Source organism: Gavia stellata, chromosome 6 (assembly GCF_030936135.1).
Source record: "Gavia stellata isolate bGavSte3 chromosome 6, bGavSte3.hap2, whole genome shotgun sequence".
NCBI classification, from domain to species: domain Eukaryota; kingdom Metazoa; phylum Chordata; class Aves; order Gaviiformes; family Gaviidae; genus Gavia; species Gavia stellata.
In genome coordinates, this window is record NC_082599.1 from 34,271,608 (window position 1) to 34,290,611 (window position 19,004).

The 19,004-nt window shown below is 43.2% G+C and overlaps 1 protein-coding gene across 1 annotated transcript; it reads right to left on the reverse strand.

Annotated features, from left to right (window-relative positions):
• Window positions 1-10,029: 10,029 nt before the first annotated feature.
• On the reverse strand, window positions 10,030-10,599 carry FERD3L (Fer3 like bHLH transcription factor). Its single transcript, XM_009821315.2, has one exon. The coding sequence runs from the start codon at window positions 10,597-10,599 to the stop codon at window positions 10,030-10,032; it is 570 nt and encodes a 189-aa protein (XP_009819617.2).
• Between the last annotated feature and the right edge of the window lie 8,405 nt (window positions 10,600-19,004).

A 19,004-nucleotide genomic window follows, 5' to 3' on the forward strand; every position in this document is an offset into this window, starting at 1 on the left:
AGCAGAGAAATATTTGTTTCTCCTTTTAGAACATTTGTGCTTGCATTCATTAAGGACTTGGTCCAAAATCCTTTGATGTCAAGGGGAGTGTTTCAGTGGGCTTTGGATCAAGCCCTAAAATGGGTCAATTAAACTTTAAATAAAATAAAAATGAAAACAGGTCCAGCCTGAGAGAATTTTTGAATAAAAAGAAATATTTAAGACAGGCTGCGTTTGGAGTAAAGGGTCAGTCATTGTTCCTTAATATTTAGCTGAATTGTGGAATTTTCCATAATTAAAAAATAATCCTTTGCATGAAGGTTGCAATTTGTTTTCAGTCTTCAAAACATCCATATTTTGCTTCATGGTAGAAATGTTGTTAAAGTATGTTGACCTAGTAAGAGCAAAGATGATTTGAGCTCAGTGGTACATCTATGGGCTGGACCCTAAGCAGTAAGATGTGGCCCAGATTTTCAAAGTCAGAGCGGAGGCTTCATTCCAAAATACTCTGCTGACTAGAATATGTTCAAGTTTATGTCTCAATTTGTATTCAGGAAGTTTATGAAATTTTCTAATGTCTGATCTAATGCTATTCTTTGCTGTTACACACTTTGCAAATGGGCTAATGCAGCTCTTGGTGACAGCAGATGTAATTAATTTAAAGGCAGAGGATGTGCAGTGGAATACAGCAAGGGCTTTATTACAAAACAGTGAAGTTTACACCTTCAGTTGGTAATCCTTTTCTCTACAACAATACATAGTATTTAACAGCATAGCTTTTAATAAAAAAGCAGGCAATATAAAAACAAACTACAGCCTCACAGTGTTCGCTGCACTGTTTCCTTGGAGCCATTGTATCAGAGGTTTGGGTAATCTGAATGATGTATGTCTGCAGGAATTTTTGCTGAATGGGGATTATTTGACAGTAAAATGGTTGTCATTCCTTTCAAAGAGATAGAAGTTTGATCACTTATATTGCAATGGCTTACAGCCATATGCTATCTACACTGACATTTACGATCTATTTTGGTTATCCCCAAATGGCCTTCAACCTAGTTATTATCAGCCAACATGTTAAACTTTTGGTCAGTGGAGATCCTTTAGTGTCTTGGAAAGACTCATGATGTTGTCTTCTGGCCAGATTCCATTATGGGTAACTACAACTTTATCTACATTCAATGTATGTAATTGAGTGGCTGTGGTATGGCACACTGTCATTTGGCTTAATTTCAATCAACTAAGATAATTTTCTGTATTTTCTTTCCTATAACACTGTGTCATGTTGCTGCACAAAGTGAAACAGCTGCCACATTCTCCTTCTCAAAGACGCATCTCAGAATGGGCTGTCTCTGTCAAGAGGACAACATAGCTTCCAACTTGGCAGGTAAAATTTTGCAACACCAAATCCTTCCATCTGTGGTTTCATGTTGTCAGTTCATTGCAGGAACTAATAGTCTGGTCTGGATGTCAAACTATCTGATTTGTTAGTGTGGCTGGCAGGTTAACTGTCTAAGTCTTACCACTTCCGCACAAAATTCACTGTGGGTAGTAAATTTCATCCAAAAAAGAAGAAAAATAACCATGTTTAAAGATTAGACGCACTGTTGGGAAATTAAGTTCTTAACGCTAAATCTGATGTATAATAGGAGGTACTTCGTAACTGCTCACATCAAGGGTAAGGGGCGAACCCAAAGGCGTATAGACAGGAGGGGGAAAAGGCAATACAGTCACTCAGCTATCACTGCAAGAAACAGCCCTTCATATTCTCACAGACCTAGTGTAGATCAGAGGCAAGCTATACTGCTATAAAGAGATAGAAGAGGCTTTTTCATTCCTTGTGGTTATGGGAGCCACTGTATTTCTTCACACATATCCTCCCAAACTGTCCATTGAGGCAAAAAAGGATTTCCACCTCTCCTTAAGTCATAGAGGTTAGCAAAATATTGCATGACAAAAAGTTGCAGTTAAACTTTGCTCAAGAACATTTGAAAACGGTATCTGAAATCCACACTGAAATAGGTGCTACTGCAACGGCAGCAAAACTGAAGGGAATGGATTAGCGGCTCCCCACTGCAAATGATGCGGATAACATCACCCCGTTTGCAATACAGGTGCAGCAGAGCAGCACCGTACAGGTGGTAGTAGCATTATGCATAGAGTGGAAAGAAACCACAGCAAATGTAGCTCGTGTTTTCCCTAGATTTTCACTGACTAGAAATCCTCCACGGTGCCGCCAGTATTTCCACCATGCCACTGCAAGGCAAACATTACCAACCTCCATGTAGACTTCCTGTCGTTTGAAAATGTGTCATTGGATGTTTTCAGCAAAAGAAAAGACTTCGGGCATAAAGCCTCCTGTTTTCATCTCTGAGGTCACACTACATCTTTGGGGTGATACCGGGTGTTTCTGTAGTATGGAGGTGATTCAGAAACCCTCTCAATAAATGGTCCTAATGACCCATAGATTCACAAGAACTGTGTTTTGGTGGGGAAGCAGGATTGAAGGAGGTGTCATTAGAACTTTTAGCTTTCTGTGCCATTCTCAGCTACCTAATATGTCTTTTCAGCTTGGAGGCAAAAAGCACTGAGCTTATACTCCAAAATCCTCTTCAGTCAAAGAGTTGGCTTATGCACTGGATCCTTCAAAGGATTAGGCCAATGGGCACTGAAGATTCATGCTGTTACTGCTCTCAAAGAGAATATGAGAAATCTCTGTTTTTTTCAGGAAGTATGCTTGTATATTTTAAATATGACAAGTACCGTATGTTCTCATCATAGCTTTGTTAGAACTCATTTCTCTGCAAGGGCAAACCCCATGATATTAACATCACAGAACTTCCTCAGTGGTTCAGTCTATAGGTATGGCAGTTGTGATCTGACAGGGGATACTGTAATCATTCAGTTCCTGGATGTGTGGAACATAAAACTGTGAGAATTGACTTGTGCTGTTGTCAACCCATGTATGGTTGACAGAATAAAGTAATGGACATGTGCATGTCTCCAAATTTAATACCTCCGGGCTGGTAAAGGTGTTTTCAGCAATAGGACTTGAACTCCATCTTACCAAGGCTTGGTTTAGTAGTTCAAGCACAGTTATCAGTACTTCGGTGAAAGCTCCATTTGCTCATGATTAAAATTTGGGTTCTGTATGTCAAGGAGGTGGCACCTGATGAGGACCTAAACTATCAGTTTAATCATATTTGGCAACATTCAAGATATCTGCAAAGAAAATTTAAACTGGCTCAGATGTAACATGAAATTAATTCCACGCGTCTTCAAGTAAGGCAGGGAAAGATCTGAGATAGCCCTTCATTTCACAGTCTCTCAATCATCTTTTTTCTTTTTCTTCTTTTTTTTTTTTCTTCTCCATGACTATTATTCATCACCCCACAACTTCTCTTGCATCTGGTAGTTTGCAGAGTTATGAGAGTCAAGGATGCTGCAGTGTTACTGCAATGTTCTGGCATACCATTAAAATATGATTAAAAATAGATTAAAACATCTTTCTGCATATTCACTTAATGTTCTCTACTTTTTGTTTTATATGTGATAATATTAACAACAAAAATGTGAACTACTTAAAAGTGTAAGCACTCCCAAACGTCCCAGATGATATTGCTGAGTCCTAAATCTCTGATTCAGCTCAAAGTTATTTAAGAATAATTTTTAACTTATTCCTTTACTCTGAAAATTTCCTGCCAACTCAATGGCTTAGTTTTGTACATTATTCTAAAAGACTTCATAGGAGCTTAGAGGGCCAAGATCAGGTCCAAGAGCACCTTGAAACATCTGAAACACTTCAGCATTTGGATAATTACATACTTTTGGGGCCAACCCACATTTCTCTTCGGAAAATGTTTCCCCTGCATGGCTGCAGACAACAGATGGATCATATGATCTCTGCGTTTGGAAAGATGGCATAATTCTGGCAGCCTGTCAGTTAAGTGAAGGGGGCTGATTTCAGATCCTCATTAAGAAAATATACAACCACCCAGAGCGGACTGAATGGCAGAATGTGATCACTGGCGCCAGCTTTAATAGAAAATGTAGCACACTGTTGCAACATGAAATCTGATGTGCGGTGGCTGGGTCTAGCTCTACCAGGTTTTGTGTTCATTTTTCAAACAAATATGTTTTAAAGGAGACATTTTTTGTATTGCAAGGGCCCTCTGTACACCAAGAGAGAGAGAAGAAGAGCAGTGGAGGGGTGAAAGGCAAATTCAAAGAGCCACCAGTCCTGGGGTTGGAACGGGAGGTCAAGGCTTTTTTGGGTCTTCCCTTACATTTGCAAAATTTTCTGTGTCTTGTCTGTGTATTGAAACTTTTCTTTCTATTTCTAATCTCTCGTTGTATTTATTAGGGTGGGTGCTTTTTGCAACTGGCATTATACCCAGAAACACCACCTGGAGACAGCACGGCCCCTTCCCCTGGCAGGGTTCTGGGAGCAAGGGCCACTGCCTCCTTTGCACCTGGATTTCCACAGAGAAGCACCCCTGCCAAGCACCTAAGAGCTTGAGTAGGAATCCCAGGGCACTATAAATGCAATATAGTTTTCCAGCAATACTGGATATGAGCAGTAAGTGCACTGCAATCACTACTCACAGCTGAAGAGAAAAGGGCTAGTGGAGCCACACACCTTCATTTCACTAGCAAAATCCAAAATAATGGCTATGGCTTCAGGTCACAACTTTTTAACGCCTTTTGTTTCAGCAGTGACCTCCAAAAAATCAGGATATTTATATGATATCTCATCTTGGTCACACAAAAAATGAATGATCCTAAATCACTGGTTGTTTTGAAAGTCTTTGTTAAGCTACCTTTTATCCAGATCAGAGACATCGTCTATCCCACATAAACCTAAAATGCTCAAGAAGTGACGGCATTTGCTGTGGTATATTTATTCCTGTACACTTTGTGCTATAGTCACCACTCTTTCCTCTGATAACTCTAAGTTTCAAAGGTTAGAATTCATTAACAAAGTAAAAGACTGTATAGTAAGTAAACAATGCTAGAAAAAAAAAGAAGTATCAACATCTGAATTAACTTCTCCTCCTTCTCTCAGTTCATTTATTTATGGTGAAGGCCCTCCATGCACAGATTTCCTCTTTGCTGTGTAGAAAATCAGAAAATGCACTACCTTCCCTTGAACCCCTGTAAAGCTTGGAGCAAGACAAGATGGAACTGGAAGTAACATGGACAACTATTGTCTTTTTTCTGCTTTCAGAGCTAAAGAGAGACAGTTAGATCAACAGGAGGCTCTTTATCTCTCTTTTTGAAATTATGGCAAAAGCATAAACATAAACACCCTAGCATCTTAGGGTGCCTGATTACTTTGGTTTGAAATAAAGCTCCGTGTGACAATAGTGAAGCCTGTCCTTCCTCACTACAATAACTCTACGTGGGAAACATTTAAAATCCCTCAGTGTAGGAGGAGATGGTCTGCGTCACAGTTACGACACTGAAGCCTTTGAGAGCAGTATAAGCCACACTGAGATAATATAACGCACACAACAATTTGAATACATTATGGTCCTCACAAGTGTGTATTCATGTGAAAATTGACACTACAGAACTGAAATCTAGAGATTACAGGATTTCTTCCCTACTTTGACTTCTTTTCAGGTGTGTAAGGACCACTGAACTGGACTGTGGCTGGTGATCAGTGGAGTGGTGGCTGGGAAAAATTTTAGGGGCTTAAAATTTAGTGCCAAGCACTCCAAAAGTTACCCCTGAAACTAGGACAGAGAAGGGAAAAAGTCAAATATGGATGAAATACAGGCAAATTTTAAAATAATATCTGAGCAGCAATTCTTAAACAGCTACATTTTTAAGGTAATGGGAGTTGAATATTTTTATTCGATCAATTCTTTTATTCTGAGTATGCTGCTGTGATGAATATTCACTTCCATATCTGAAACCAGCATGCTTTTTGGAGTAAAGTCTGAGAGAAAATAATCTGAACTGGTCATATTTAGCAACTTTTTAGAAAAGACAACAATTTTTAATGTACTACAAAAAGATTGTCATCAGCATACCTATCCGTCCTTGTAACTTTTCTGGTGTGTAAGTAATAGGAAAAGCTTGGCTGTCATTGTTGCAGATTGGTAGTATTCAAGCCTAGTAAAATCAACAAATGCTTATGAAAACGGGGACTCAGGATGCACAGCAGTCACACTTCAAGCCTCAGGATCTCGGCTATTTTTTATTAAAAAAACCCCAAAATGCCCAAGTTCATTGAAAGGACCAAAAGGACTACATAGAAAATCTCTTTGAGAAGCACCACTGATCTGACAGAGAACAAAAATAAATAAAAAACTCTTTTCCACCACTTTTGCTTAGTACCCCCATGACTTCAAAAACGAATTTATTTTAAAGTTTGTAAAAGAAAAAAAAAGTGTTGTTGGACTAAGACTTCACTTATCAAGTTTCATCCTGGAGGGAATTTTTATAGCTGAGTTATAAACCCTCCATACTAGAGTGTTTATAATGGAAACGCTGACAAATGCGATAATAAACACCAATCATGGGGCCATAGTAGCTGGTCAGAATGTGGATGCAGGAGTTTGCAGTGCTATCATAATATTTTGTTCTGTTTCCAGCACTAATTTTCTCAAACCTGCTTTCAGGTTGAGCAGCTGTAAAACAAGATCAGCCTGACTATAGATTGCAAAATCATTTGATTATTTATACTTCTCTTAGAAAGCTTGGAAATGTCCCTCAAATACGATTTCATTTAGACTTATTTTTTGGTTTACATGTCTGAATACTAATTGTAATGTGATAGCTTCAAGGGAACTCAACTTTCTACGAAAAGGCAGCCTTCAGTGGGCAAAGAGAATATAAACAAACCCGCCTCAGACCAGGATCTAAAAATGGGCTATGATCAAACAGCTCTAAGGCTTTAAAACCCCCCTTATTATCTTTTCCCAGAAGTAATTGACACTGTCAGCTTTTGTTCTTAATGCGGTGATAATGGCACGGTGCTTTGGGGAGACCAAGGACCGGGACTGGCCTCAGCCTTGGTGGCAAGCAGGGTTTCTGAGCAAGGGAAAGGCCTTTTGCTACAGTGGGTGAAATCCTAGCCTTACTGAAGTTAGCAGCACTTTTGCACTCACTTCATTGGGGCCAGGGTTTCACTGGCTTCCCAAGCCTGACATGCTGTTTTATCGCACTGTGACTCCACAGACTAGGATGCAGCTATCTTGGATTGATATAAGAATGAGGGGAGAAGGGACCCCTCAGTCTTGTATTTCAGGGAGATGGGATGGCACTCCAACGAGAAGCTTGTCGGCAATGTTCCCATAATTGGTTGATATTCTTAGCATACTGAGCTTCCAGGACTTCAACACATCCACATGGGCCAAGTGATGGGTCAGTATGGTATCTCACTGTTTCACTGAGCTCTTCATGGGCATAAGGACACGCTGCGGTTTTAACACAGGTGTCTAAGAAAAAATTGCATCCAGTCTACTGTTGTGGTAAATCCTTGCCAGTTTTGGAAAAGCATGAGACAGAAAAATATAAAAAATTAAACCTTCATCAGGTTTTCAGCTCCTATAAATCAATGTGCGGCTGAGAGGCTCCTCCAACATCTTTGGTGCAACGTGAAATGTATCTCGATACTTTACCTGTGCTGTTTGTTTATTGTGTTCATTGGCTTATACTGCAACTGCATTTTTAAGTTCTAATGTTATTTTTAGAATCAGTGGCTCATATAAGAATGTTACTACTGTTCTGTATTGCTGCTGCAAAATTTCCAGTGATCCATTAAAAATCAGGATTCATAATGTAGGATCCAGATTTTGATTTGTATTTAAAAATAAAATGTAACATTTTCTTTCTGCTTTTCTCTAGTCTTTAACACAAGTATGGAAAAACCTTGGATCTTGAACAAATTCCAATATTTTGTTATTGAACCAAGTAGAGAAAACCAATAATTTTTGAATTATCTGTTACAGACATGTTTACGTTATGAATCTCTTAACTTAAGACTCTGTGTGCTATAGAGTTCTAATTTTATCCAGTGACATGAGCAAGAAAAAAATATGAAAAGATACATAATCATGCTGTGGAAAGCACAGTTCTATAGAGATCATAGAGAAATAGTGCTAAGAAGTGAATATTGAATTGCACATTTCATTATCCTAAAAGAATTTGTCTTCATCGTTTTGCTTGAGACAGTGGTAACAGTAAAATGCATCTGGATCATGCGAACAGTTGTTGATTTTGGAACATGGCTCATTCTTAGTTCCTTTTCTCAATTTATTTTTAGGAAAAAAAAAAAAAAAAACCCCAACAACCATCTGAAGAGGTGAAACACCCCAGTTCCTAGAGAGGATCCAGCTGCGTTAACTATCCAACTGCCTCTTGGAAAAAAAGCATTCTGACAACTGTAGAGCAAATGCAATGTGTGGAGTCAGGGAGGTCAACAAAAACAAGTGGAAAAAGAAACCAAGGAAACAAGTGAGAAGAGAAAGAATATTAGGGTATTAATACAGGATATTAGTTCACTCATAATAATATTAAAGTGAATGGAATGAGAAAAAGAAGAAGAATTACTATAGGAGCTGACAAAAACATGAAAGAAGAAATCAAAGAGATATTAGGGTGGGTTTAGGTCTTAGCCGTACTAGTCTGCATCCAGGGTAAATCCTGATTTCACTAATATCATGACAAGTTTATACAGTGGAGATAAAAGCTGTGCTGCAAAGTCATGCAGAACCACTGGCCTGGATGGGACATTTGTTCTTAAGTCGAACGCAGGCTGGACTGGGCCCGGGACAGGCTGGTTGCTGCCTGCCCGCTGCAAATACGGGGAGAAATCCAAGTCTTTCCCCGGCAGCGGGGAGGGCAGGTGCCAATAGCAGGGAGAGCCGGGGGGCGAGCGAGAGGGCAGGGGCTCATCAGGAAGGGCCGGACAGGCTTCTAGGGGAGACCTCCGGGCCCCTTGTCCCACTCCCAGCCCGGCCACGGCCACACCCTCCGCTGCCCCTCTCCCTGGCTCTCGCCCCTGTAAAAGCGGCTGCGAGGCATTGGTAGATAGCGCTAACAAAACGATCCCTGCGGCAGACCCTGTCCCCATCCCCAGGGTACGGCCGGCCCGGGCTTCCCCCTTCCCCCCCGCTCCGGCTTTTCGGAATTTCTGTATCTCCTCTCCTTGCAGCAGTGAACCTTGGGGGTGGGGGGGTGGGGTGGTGATCAAGTGAGAGAGAAAAGGTCTCCGCTTGACCTCCCCAAAATCAAAGCCCACAGGCTCACAAGTTTTCTCTCTCAGGCGGGCGCGGACGGGTTCCCAGGCCGGCCCCGCCGCTGCCAGGGAGGCTGGGGGGCAGCCCGGCCAGCCCCCGCCGTGCCGCCCCGCGCCGGGCCCTCCTCCGCCAGCTCCTGCTCGGTGCGAGCGACGGCGCTGGCCGCCCGCACGCAAGAGCAGAACTGGTCCCGGGAAGAAAGTCGTGACAACAAACGGTTGTGTCCAGATGTTCCGCTTTACCGGCCCTGTGACACACGGCATGGACTTGGCAGGCTGGATTTCAAAGAAAAGGAGTTGTTTATTTTTTAAAAAAGCAGAAAGAGCTAGCTTAAAATGCACACGCCGAGATTTTCCTACTCCCTGGCAGGCAGCTGGGTAGGCAAGTGAATCCGCTGGAAACCCACTCCGCAAAGCGGACCGGCTCTGCTGTCTCGGCCCAACCTTTCTCCAAGGCAACAAATTGCAAAATTTTAAAGCAAGCGGGCGACGCAGCAACAACCGCAAGTCCCCAGACCTTCCCTTTCCCCCTTCCCTTCCCAACAATTACATATATTAGCAAACCTACACATGCCGAACCTTTCCATCCCTCCTCTCCCCCCGCCTTTCCCCCGCCCCCAACGCACGCTTCCCCAAACACTCCTCGTTTTGCACCCTACACCTACATGGTCCTGGCTGCGCTGGGAGAAGCCGAGGCAGGAGCACGGCTCTGCGCCCCGGGGAGGGAAGCGCCCGGGGCCACCTGGTGGGTGCCGTGGGTGGTGCCCGGCCCCCAGCCCCATCCCGCCGGGCCCCGGAGCTCCCTAGCTCGCCTCCTGCCTGCTGCAGCCGTCCAGTAGCTCAGTCATGAAGGAGATGTACACTATGGCCAGGCGCAATGTCTCTATCCGGGAGAGCCTCTTCTCGTAGGCGAAGGTGGGCACCTTCTTCCTCAGCTGATCAAACGCCTCGTTGAGGTTGAACATCCTCTTCCTCTCCCGTATGTTGGCAGCCTGGCGCTGGGCGTAGGTGATAACCCGCTTTCTCCTGGGTCTGTCCAGGAGGGAAGCGCTCTGCATCCTCTCCTCTTCCTCCTCCTCCTCGTCGTCTTCGGGATCTCCATCTCCGAAGGCAGCTAGGGGCAGCCCCCGGGCCATCCCCTCCCGGAGCGACAGGGCTCTGTCCCCGAAGGGAGGCCGGGAGGTGACCTGGCAGAGCCCCAGGCTCGGCCCGGCCCGGGGGGGTCCCTGGGGAGCGCCCAGGGAGAGGTCGGCCACGAAATCCAGCACGGAGGCGCCCAGCAACGCCTCTGGGCAGGGCACTTGCGGGGCTCTGCCGTGCAACTCATCCAGCAGCCCCGGGCGCTGGTGGGCTGGGAAGAGGCCGGCTGACATCTTACTTCAGACAGGGCTTAATCTGGTCCCCCATCCCCAGCCCCGGCGGCGTTAATATTTATAACCTCCCGGATAACAGGATTAGCAGGACTAGAAAGAGCGGCTGTAAAGTTTCTCGCCGTGATGCTGATGAGAGGAGACAGGCAGCCCCCTCGGGGACGCGTGGATGCTCCCGAGAGAGGAGTCCCCAGAGAGTCAATCCTGTCACAGCGATCAAGGACAGTTCCTTCTTGGCAAAACCCTCCGCTCTTACCTGCTGAGCACTTTTATCTCTTCTTCCATACCCGCAACCAAACGATTTTCAGCCTCTTTAAAGCCCGCAGCCGCAGAGCCGGGTCTCCACTGGGCTTGTTTTCCTGCTTTCTGTCGGGATCTCTGAACCCTGAGAGCCAGCCTGACAATTGATGTCAGGCAAGTGCATGTATGCTTTTAATGATGTCCTGAAGAGGGGACCTGCACGCAGAGGGTCACCGGGGAATGTTTACCCTGTATCCCAGCGCAATGGGAGCTGAATGACAGGACCTCCATTAGCCTAAGTAAGCATTGTAGGGGACCCGATATTGCATTCCCAGTAGTAACTGTTGGAATCGTCTCTCCATTCCCCCTAAATCCCCTTCAACTAGAGTTCAAACACCTTTCCAGTAAAAGGCCGCTTCGTAAAGCTCATTTCGGTTTAGGCAATCTCAAAGCACTTGCTTTGAAACTCCTTCCTCCTGCCCATGAGGCGAGGATAAGCTGGTCCTAGTCAGGGCAGCGGTTGCTCTCACACCTTTGGTAGAGCCGTCCCGGTCACCGGCGCTGCACAAGGGAATCAACCTGGCTGCACGCGCTGATAACGCTGGATACACCGCGCAAAATACCGTGAAATGCGTACAAACACACCCGTACACCCGACACCGCTGAATACCTTTCTTTGATGAAGGTTTCCTTGGGGACGGACGTTGGGGATTGTTTTGCTTTTGTCTTGGGAGGCTGGAAGAGGTTAGGGGTTGTCTCTTCACCCTCCCACACCATAGACTGTCTTTAAAGAAACAGTTTGGCCCTGGCAGTCGCTGGCAGTGTTAGACACACCCAGGTTGGATCGGATCGATTTTCCTTCGGGCACGATTTGTGCACACAGCTCGTTTAGGAGTGGCTGGCCATTACTCTTGCACTGCCTTCTTAAAGCCTAATCTTCGCCTTTGTCATGCATTGTTGCCACTCTCGCTTTGGGGCTAATTAGTCTCTAATTTCTAAGGGGATTTCAAAGCCCATCAGATCAAAGGAGGCGGGTGGGGGCGGCCGAAGGATCCCGCTCCGCTCCGCGAAAATCCTTCCTGTTTGCTTACAGGACCGCAAACATTTCCGACCGCGGACCGGGATCTGCCGTCATTTGCAACACAGCGAGCGAACCACGCATCCTCTTTTCCTGGGAATGATGCCGCGGGAAGGACGCTTCCCCTCCCAGCTCGCCCCCCGCCTCCGCGGGCCGTCAGAGGCGGGGGGCGGGCAGGGCGCGGGCTGCGCGGCGCGGCGCGGAGCGGCGCGGCGGCTTGCGGAAGGTGAGCGGGAGCGGGGCTACATTGGACAGCTCCGGAGCGGGCCGCAGCCGGTCCCGGCGGCCGTGGCGGCACTGCAGGTACCCGGCGGCCCTGCAGAAGGGGGACCTTCCCTCCCCACCCTTCCTCGGGGCCGACAGCCAACCTCTCCCCATCCTGTCGCACCACCGCCATCGCCACTGCTGCGGCAGTGATCGGCGGCGTTGTGTCGGCTCTAATGATTTAGTGGCATGCCTAAGGCTAAATAAAGAGCAAATAGCGGGGAGACTGATTTCATTCTTACTAGCGCCAGGAGGTTTCTGAACGAACCAGGAGAGTGTCGCTCAGAGATGTGCTTATTTATGATGCATATCGTTCATTAAAACACCTGGTGAATGAACTAATAAGGCAAAGAGGAGCTGTAAAACATCCGTTAAGAGAAGTGTTGACTAGAGAGCATCCAAAAGTAATAGTAAGTTGAAGAGGTCTAAATGTTAAGTGTTATGTAAAAACGCTCGGTGGATGAAAGATTGGATAAATACGTATGATCGATCCGCAGAGCAACGTAATTTATTTGAGCTCCTTTTAGGTGAGGTGGCAAGTATTTCGTTTAAAGACAAATTAAGGACAAATGCCAGCAAAGATGTGTGAAATTATCGGGGAAATACAAATACTTCAGATAACTAAAGAAATTAATGGAGAAATGTGAATTCGTCGGCTCTGTGTCAACCTGACACAAATTTCCCTTCGTGTAGGAAATCGGCGCTTAGAAGAGGATAAAGCAGCTCTTCACCACGGTCTCTTCAGAATGAAACTTTTGCTCACATCTCTAGTTTCAGATTGTTGCAGGACACAAACTACAAAGACAGCCGGGACCAGAAGCATTTTATATTGCCAGAACGTAAAGTGAGAAGATTGTTGAGTCAGTATTGCACCACAAAGCAATATGACATAAAGCATAAAAGGTTAATGCAGGGTGTGCCTATCACTGAATCCTTAAAGGAAGCACTAAAGCCAGGACTAAGCCAGGACTGGGAGGTCCCAGCAGAAAACGAAGACTTGTAACCAAGGTGAATCCTCTTGTCAAACAGAATTTTTTTATTGCTGCTTTGTTTCCTGTTTTTTTCCTCTTATTTTTGCTAAAATATTGACTTTTCTCTTATAGCAACTTCTAAATTATGTACAATAAGATTAATGAACTGCCATTTGAAGTATGGTTTTTAACATTTTTTTCATATTTGGTGATTTTTATCACATTGGGGAAAGTATGGAGCTGAGGAAATGCATAATGGATATCCAATGCTGTGGGGGACAGGTTTTCAGTGCATAGACAATGCAGCAACGTAGGGGAAGCAGGACAAACACTCATGAGGGGCTGCTTAATACTCTGAAATCTTCTAAAACCACATTAGGTGCTCAAACACGTGTTCTAGATTTGTTTTAACTAAGAATACAGTTTGCTCTATGATTCTTTACCTTCCTTCACCCACCTCTTATCCCACCTTTTCATTTCACTTGTTTATCACAAAAAAATTTGCTCACAACATGCTTACAGATGCTGAGCACTGATGACTACATCTTCAAGAAAGTCTGCAGCTATTTCAAGAAAGTCTGCAGCTATTTCCATAAATATTTTTCTTCAGAAATATGATGATATGATTCTTGATGCTCATGCAGGGTTTGGGTTTAAAACCCAAGCCACAACAGCTTTTCTGATCTATTAGCCCTATCAGAAAAGCATATATATCCTCTTCTACCCATCCCTGATTATGTCCCAGTTGTTAACAATTTTGAAAATCAATATCTCTTAACAAGTCTCCCTATATAACAAATCTAATATCCTTAGTACTAGCAGGAATGAGAGCAACGTGCATTTTCATTTGGCGTACTTCTATGGAAATAATTTTAGTCCTTTTATAATCCTGTGTGCTGACTCCCTGTGTTGATAATTTTCCACATTATCATACAGGAAAAGACAGCCACTCTGATGACTTAACATTACTGCTTGAAATGCTGTAGGTTTTAACAGTGACCTGTGCTTTACTGGAAAATTCACTGGCAGTCAGTGGTGATCCTGGGATGCTGAAATAAGGGGACACTGTCCATCAGATATGACTCAGTAAGCAAGGAGCTGGAAGTTACTGTCTACTCTAGAAACCACAAAAAGTTAGATATGCAACTGAAAAAAACTATCTACACAATTTTCTTATAAAATGGGAAAAATCTCTCCTTTAATTGATCCATTAATAGTCAGAGAGTTGCTATAATTCTCAAACTCTGCTCTGACTAACAGAAACAGGTGTAGTGTGTAGCAGACTAATGCCATCTCTCTCAACTTAGTGACATTGCAGCTGTCTGATCTTCTTGTTAAACCTTAAAATTACAGTAATGTCCATGAATCAGGACCTCATTACCTCAAAACACAGGGCAGTTCCTGTCCTGTTGAGCTCACAGTTTGCATTCCTGACAGACCAGACCAGATCAGTGCAGTATACATGTGTGGAGATGGGGCCAACTTGCAAGAGAATGGATAGAGTTTGGACAATATCTTATCCTGACACTTACTCAATCAGTGGTGGAGAGGAAGGCACTATGGGCACCACCGATGAATTAATACAAAAAGTAAGTATTTAAGCAAAGCTAGCTGAAGACTGGTTATTTTGATACTGGAAGAATGTAGTATTATTCAGATGAGAGCAGAGCAAAATGTGATTGAACGTGGTGTCACTGGAAGGGTAAAGGAGACCTCTGATGTCTCAATGCATTATGGGGTTATATAGGCAGGGAACATTGGACTGTGATAGAGTTTATGTTCAAACAGTATACGTCTAAGTCAGTTGTGAAGCTGAAGGAGGCCAAACAAAAAGTATCAGATTAATTGGTCAGTACTGTTTCGAGTGGTTTGCAACAAAAGCGGAAAGGAGGAGACTGCTGAAGTCAAAGTCAAAGCTAATGTAGACCAGAGGAAGCAGTGCCTTGATGGTTGAAACAGCTGGGAAAGACTTTGGTATGTTGGAGATATGTGAAGTGTATGGAGATGAGGACCTCACTTTGACTTCTGCGGATCTCATGTGCGGAAAGAATTGATTGACTCCATCAGTTAAGAAAAATAAAATGGATACTAGATATGGGCTCGTATTATTTAACTGCTGGCTCTTATCCAAGTATCAAGTCATCATGGAAACACTCTGAGGGCTGCAGAGATGTGAGCACCTGTAGTGGACTCCACAGTCCACTTGAAGTCTGTCTGCCCTGATGGACTGTCTAAGGGGCTTGGGGATACTGGCTTCTAACTCAGATCACTTCAGTCCTGTGGGATGAACCTTGACTCTAGAATCAGCAGTTTATGAATAAACACTAAAAAAAAAAAAAATCCAGTAGGATATATATCCAGAGCACATGGGCAAACACAACTGGATATATTTGGGTGCAGTGACTAGAATTTGAGTCTGTAAGAATTCTCTGCAACCTTTTTTTCCCAAATACTTTACCTGTATAGGCAGCATAAGAATTAACTTGATTCCTTATGTTGATGATATATGTGACTCACAAAGCAGGTGAAGTCCAGTGTACCAGTCCAGCATAGGGATCAGTTTTTTTCTTAAAACCGGAATATATCCAGTGAAGCCAAAGCAACACAGTCTGGTCCCAGAAGTAATTTCAGGCACTGATTCTACATGCATCTGACTGTATGAATGCATTTCTGTGTCACAGCCTGTCTTTAATAGGACTCCAATTTGAATACAAGCACCTACTTACAAAGATCAGGTTTCACAACTCGGCTTTTCCTGACAAAAATGTGACATTCAGTAACATCATCGTTCCCTGACATAGGAAATCATTAGCAAAAATCAATATTTTGGGCAAAACCTAATAAAACTAAGTACGTTCTGCCAGTAAAGTGCAATTCATTTCTATTTACAGTGGTATTGCACACCGTTTGAAGAGTTTAAAGAAGTAACTGTTGATATTTCCCCATATAGGACCAAATGTCGAAGAAAACATTTGAAAGTGTAATCTTGAGTAAATCACAGACAAATGAAATGAATAGCTGTGGTTAGGGTGTGATGTGATTCATCATGCTTGCAAAGTTTTATGAATGATACTTTTTTCCTTAATCATAACCTTAGGGGTGGGAGGGATTGAGAACAGGACATTTATTAAGGTTGGAACGTCAACCTTAACTTTGAATTTCCTGGCTTTTTATCAGTGTGCATGAAAAAATGTAATGTTATTTAAACATAGCTTCTTTCATCTTGATCTTGCGATACAAATATTGTTTGTGGAAAATGGAATGCAATAAAAATATGTATTTTTTACTTAGGAGTCTAGACTTTTTGTCTAAATTTTTATTACAATTGATTAATTTTATTATTACATAATTATGCACTAGAGCCATTAACTAATGCTTTTTTCTCTTCCACTTCTCACAATTTTTAAAATGCAGTGAAACGTCAGGCTGAAAGCTATAGTTACTTAAAGATTTTGCTTATATATTATCAGAATAAATGTATGTATGACGGTCAACCAAGATTCATTACCAGAACCCTATATATAGGCTCCATCTTTTGTTTGGTGGGATCACCTTGGGTCAAATGAGCCATTTTGTCTTTTGACCTACTCATCTTTGGATCTTCTGATACTGACAGTACACATACCAGGTAGGATCTTCTACCTTTTATTTTGTTTTCATTTTTTTAGATTCCAGACATTACCTGCTTCATTTTATAGAATCTGGAATTACCAGATGATTTTTCATAGTTCACAGGTGCATCTTCTGCAACTAGCAAGGAGGCCTACACTGAAACGTATCTCTAAAGAACGTGTTCCCTTTGCCAAGCTTCTCAACCATCCACTGCCTTGCTAGCTTCTGGCTTTGATACTTTCCTAAGGATATGGAATTTCTTTCCTTGCTAGTCCTGAATATTCTCTTAATAGTTTGTGGCTTTGTGCATATTTATGACCATCATCTCCAATTACAGTATCGCATGGTATCTTTCCTGCTGAATTTCCATTTCATTCCCATTCAACATATTAGAAGCTGCTAATATAATGAATAGTGTTTTGTTTCTTTCTTGTTGCTCAGTGATTCACCTTCTTTTTTTTTTTTCTGTGCTATGTAAGCCATCATTTAAAGACAGGATTAATAATTTCATATGAGCTGTTCAAAAACATTTCTCATGCTTTATCAGCTGCCGTATCAATGTGCTTGATAAATGTGGACTGAATAAATATTATTTCTGTTGGAGATGGAAAGGAGAAATAGCACAATATGGCAAAGAGAACTAGAACAATTATGGCAAATAGAACAATATGGTAAATTGGAATTGAAGGCTCCAATTTGAGTTACCTGGTATTTAATTTTAGGGAGCTTTTGTGTTATACAGCCTTTTAACCTTAAGAAGAACCCATTAAACTACTCAGCTGTGAGCACTTGGCCCCTCTGTATGCGATATACAATTTTTATATGAATTACATGTAATATACATTAATCAAGTGGTTTATTAATGTATATGTGGAACATGGTTTTATTAACAACATGGGGAAGGATTTGATTGCTTACTAACTTAAAGGGTTTGATTCTGTAAATGTAATTTTAAAAATACATACCAGTTTTATTGTTATTTGCTAGATTTTTTTTGAAGTAAACTGCAAAATGAAAGGTTCCATCCATCGCATTTTCTCTACATGTGTCTGTGGCAGGGCTGAGATATTTAGATCCATCATGCTACTTCCTACCTTTGAATCTATAAAGCCAAATGTTAGCCCACCCTCTGCCATCAGGACCCAAGGGAAGATGGCATACTTTGCCAGAAGATTACACAGATATTTGCTGGCAGCAAAATCATATTGAGAAGAAGATGATTGGTTCCTGTCTATTAAGGGAATGTGACTTATTGCCCCTTCTCATTTCTGACAAATTAGATCCAACCTGATTTATCCCCTCTGGTCTGTCCTTATCAATGTCCTGTCTCTTTTTGTGTTATGATTCACTGTCATGTCTCATCTCTTCTCTCTTAAACTGTCCTTTCTCCTGTCCCCTTTCTTGGGCTTAGAATTGTAGAATCATAGAATCATTTAGGTTGGAAAGGACCTTTAAGATTATCAAGTCCAACCATTAACCTAACACTGCCAAGTCCACCACTGAACCATGTCCCTAAGCATCACATGCACACATCTTTTAAATACCCTCAGGGATGGTGACTCAACTACTTCCCTGGGCAGCCTGTTCCAATGCTTGACAACCCTTTCAGTGAAGAAATTTTTCCTATCATACAATCTAAACCTCCTCTGGCACAACTTGAGGCCATTTCCTCTTGTCCTATCACTTGTTACTTGGGAGAAGAGACTGACACCCACCTCCCTACGACCTCCTTCCAGGTAGCTGTAGAGAGTGATAAGGTCTCCCCTGGACCTTCTTTTCTCCAACTAAACAACCACAGCTCCCTCAGCCGCTCCTCAGAAGACTTGTGCTCCAGACCCCTCACCAGCTTTGTTGCCCTTCTCTGGACACGCTCCAGCACCTCAATGTCCTTCTTGTAGTGAGGGGCCCAAAACTGAACACAGCATTCGAGGTGTGGCCTCACCAGTGCTGAGTACAGGGGCACGATCACCTCCCTACTCCTGCTGGCCACACTGTTTCTGATACAGGCCAGGATGCCGTTGGCCTTCTTGGCCACCTGGGCACACTGCTGGCTCATATTCAGCCAGCTGTCGACCAACATCCCCAGGTCCTTTTCTACCAGGCAGCTTTCCAGACACTCATCCCCAAGCCTGTAGCGTTGCATGGGGTTGTTGTGACCCAAGTGCAGGACCCGGCACTCGGCCTTGTTGAACCTCATACAATTGGCCTGGGCCCATCGATCCAGCCTGTCCAGATCCCTCTGC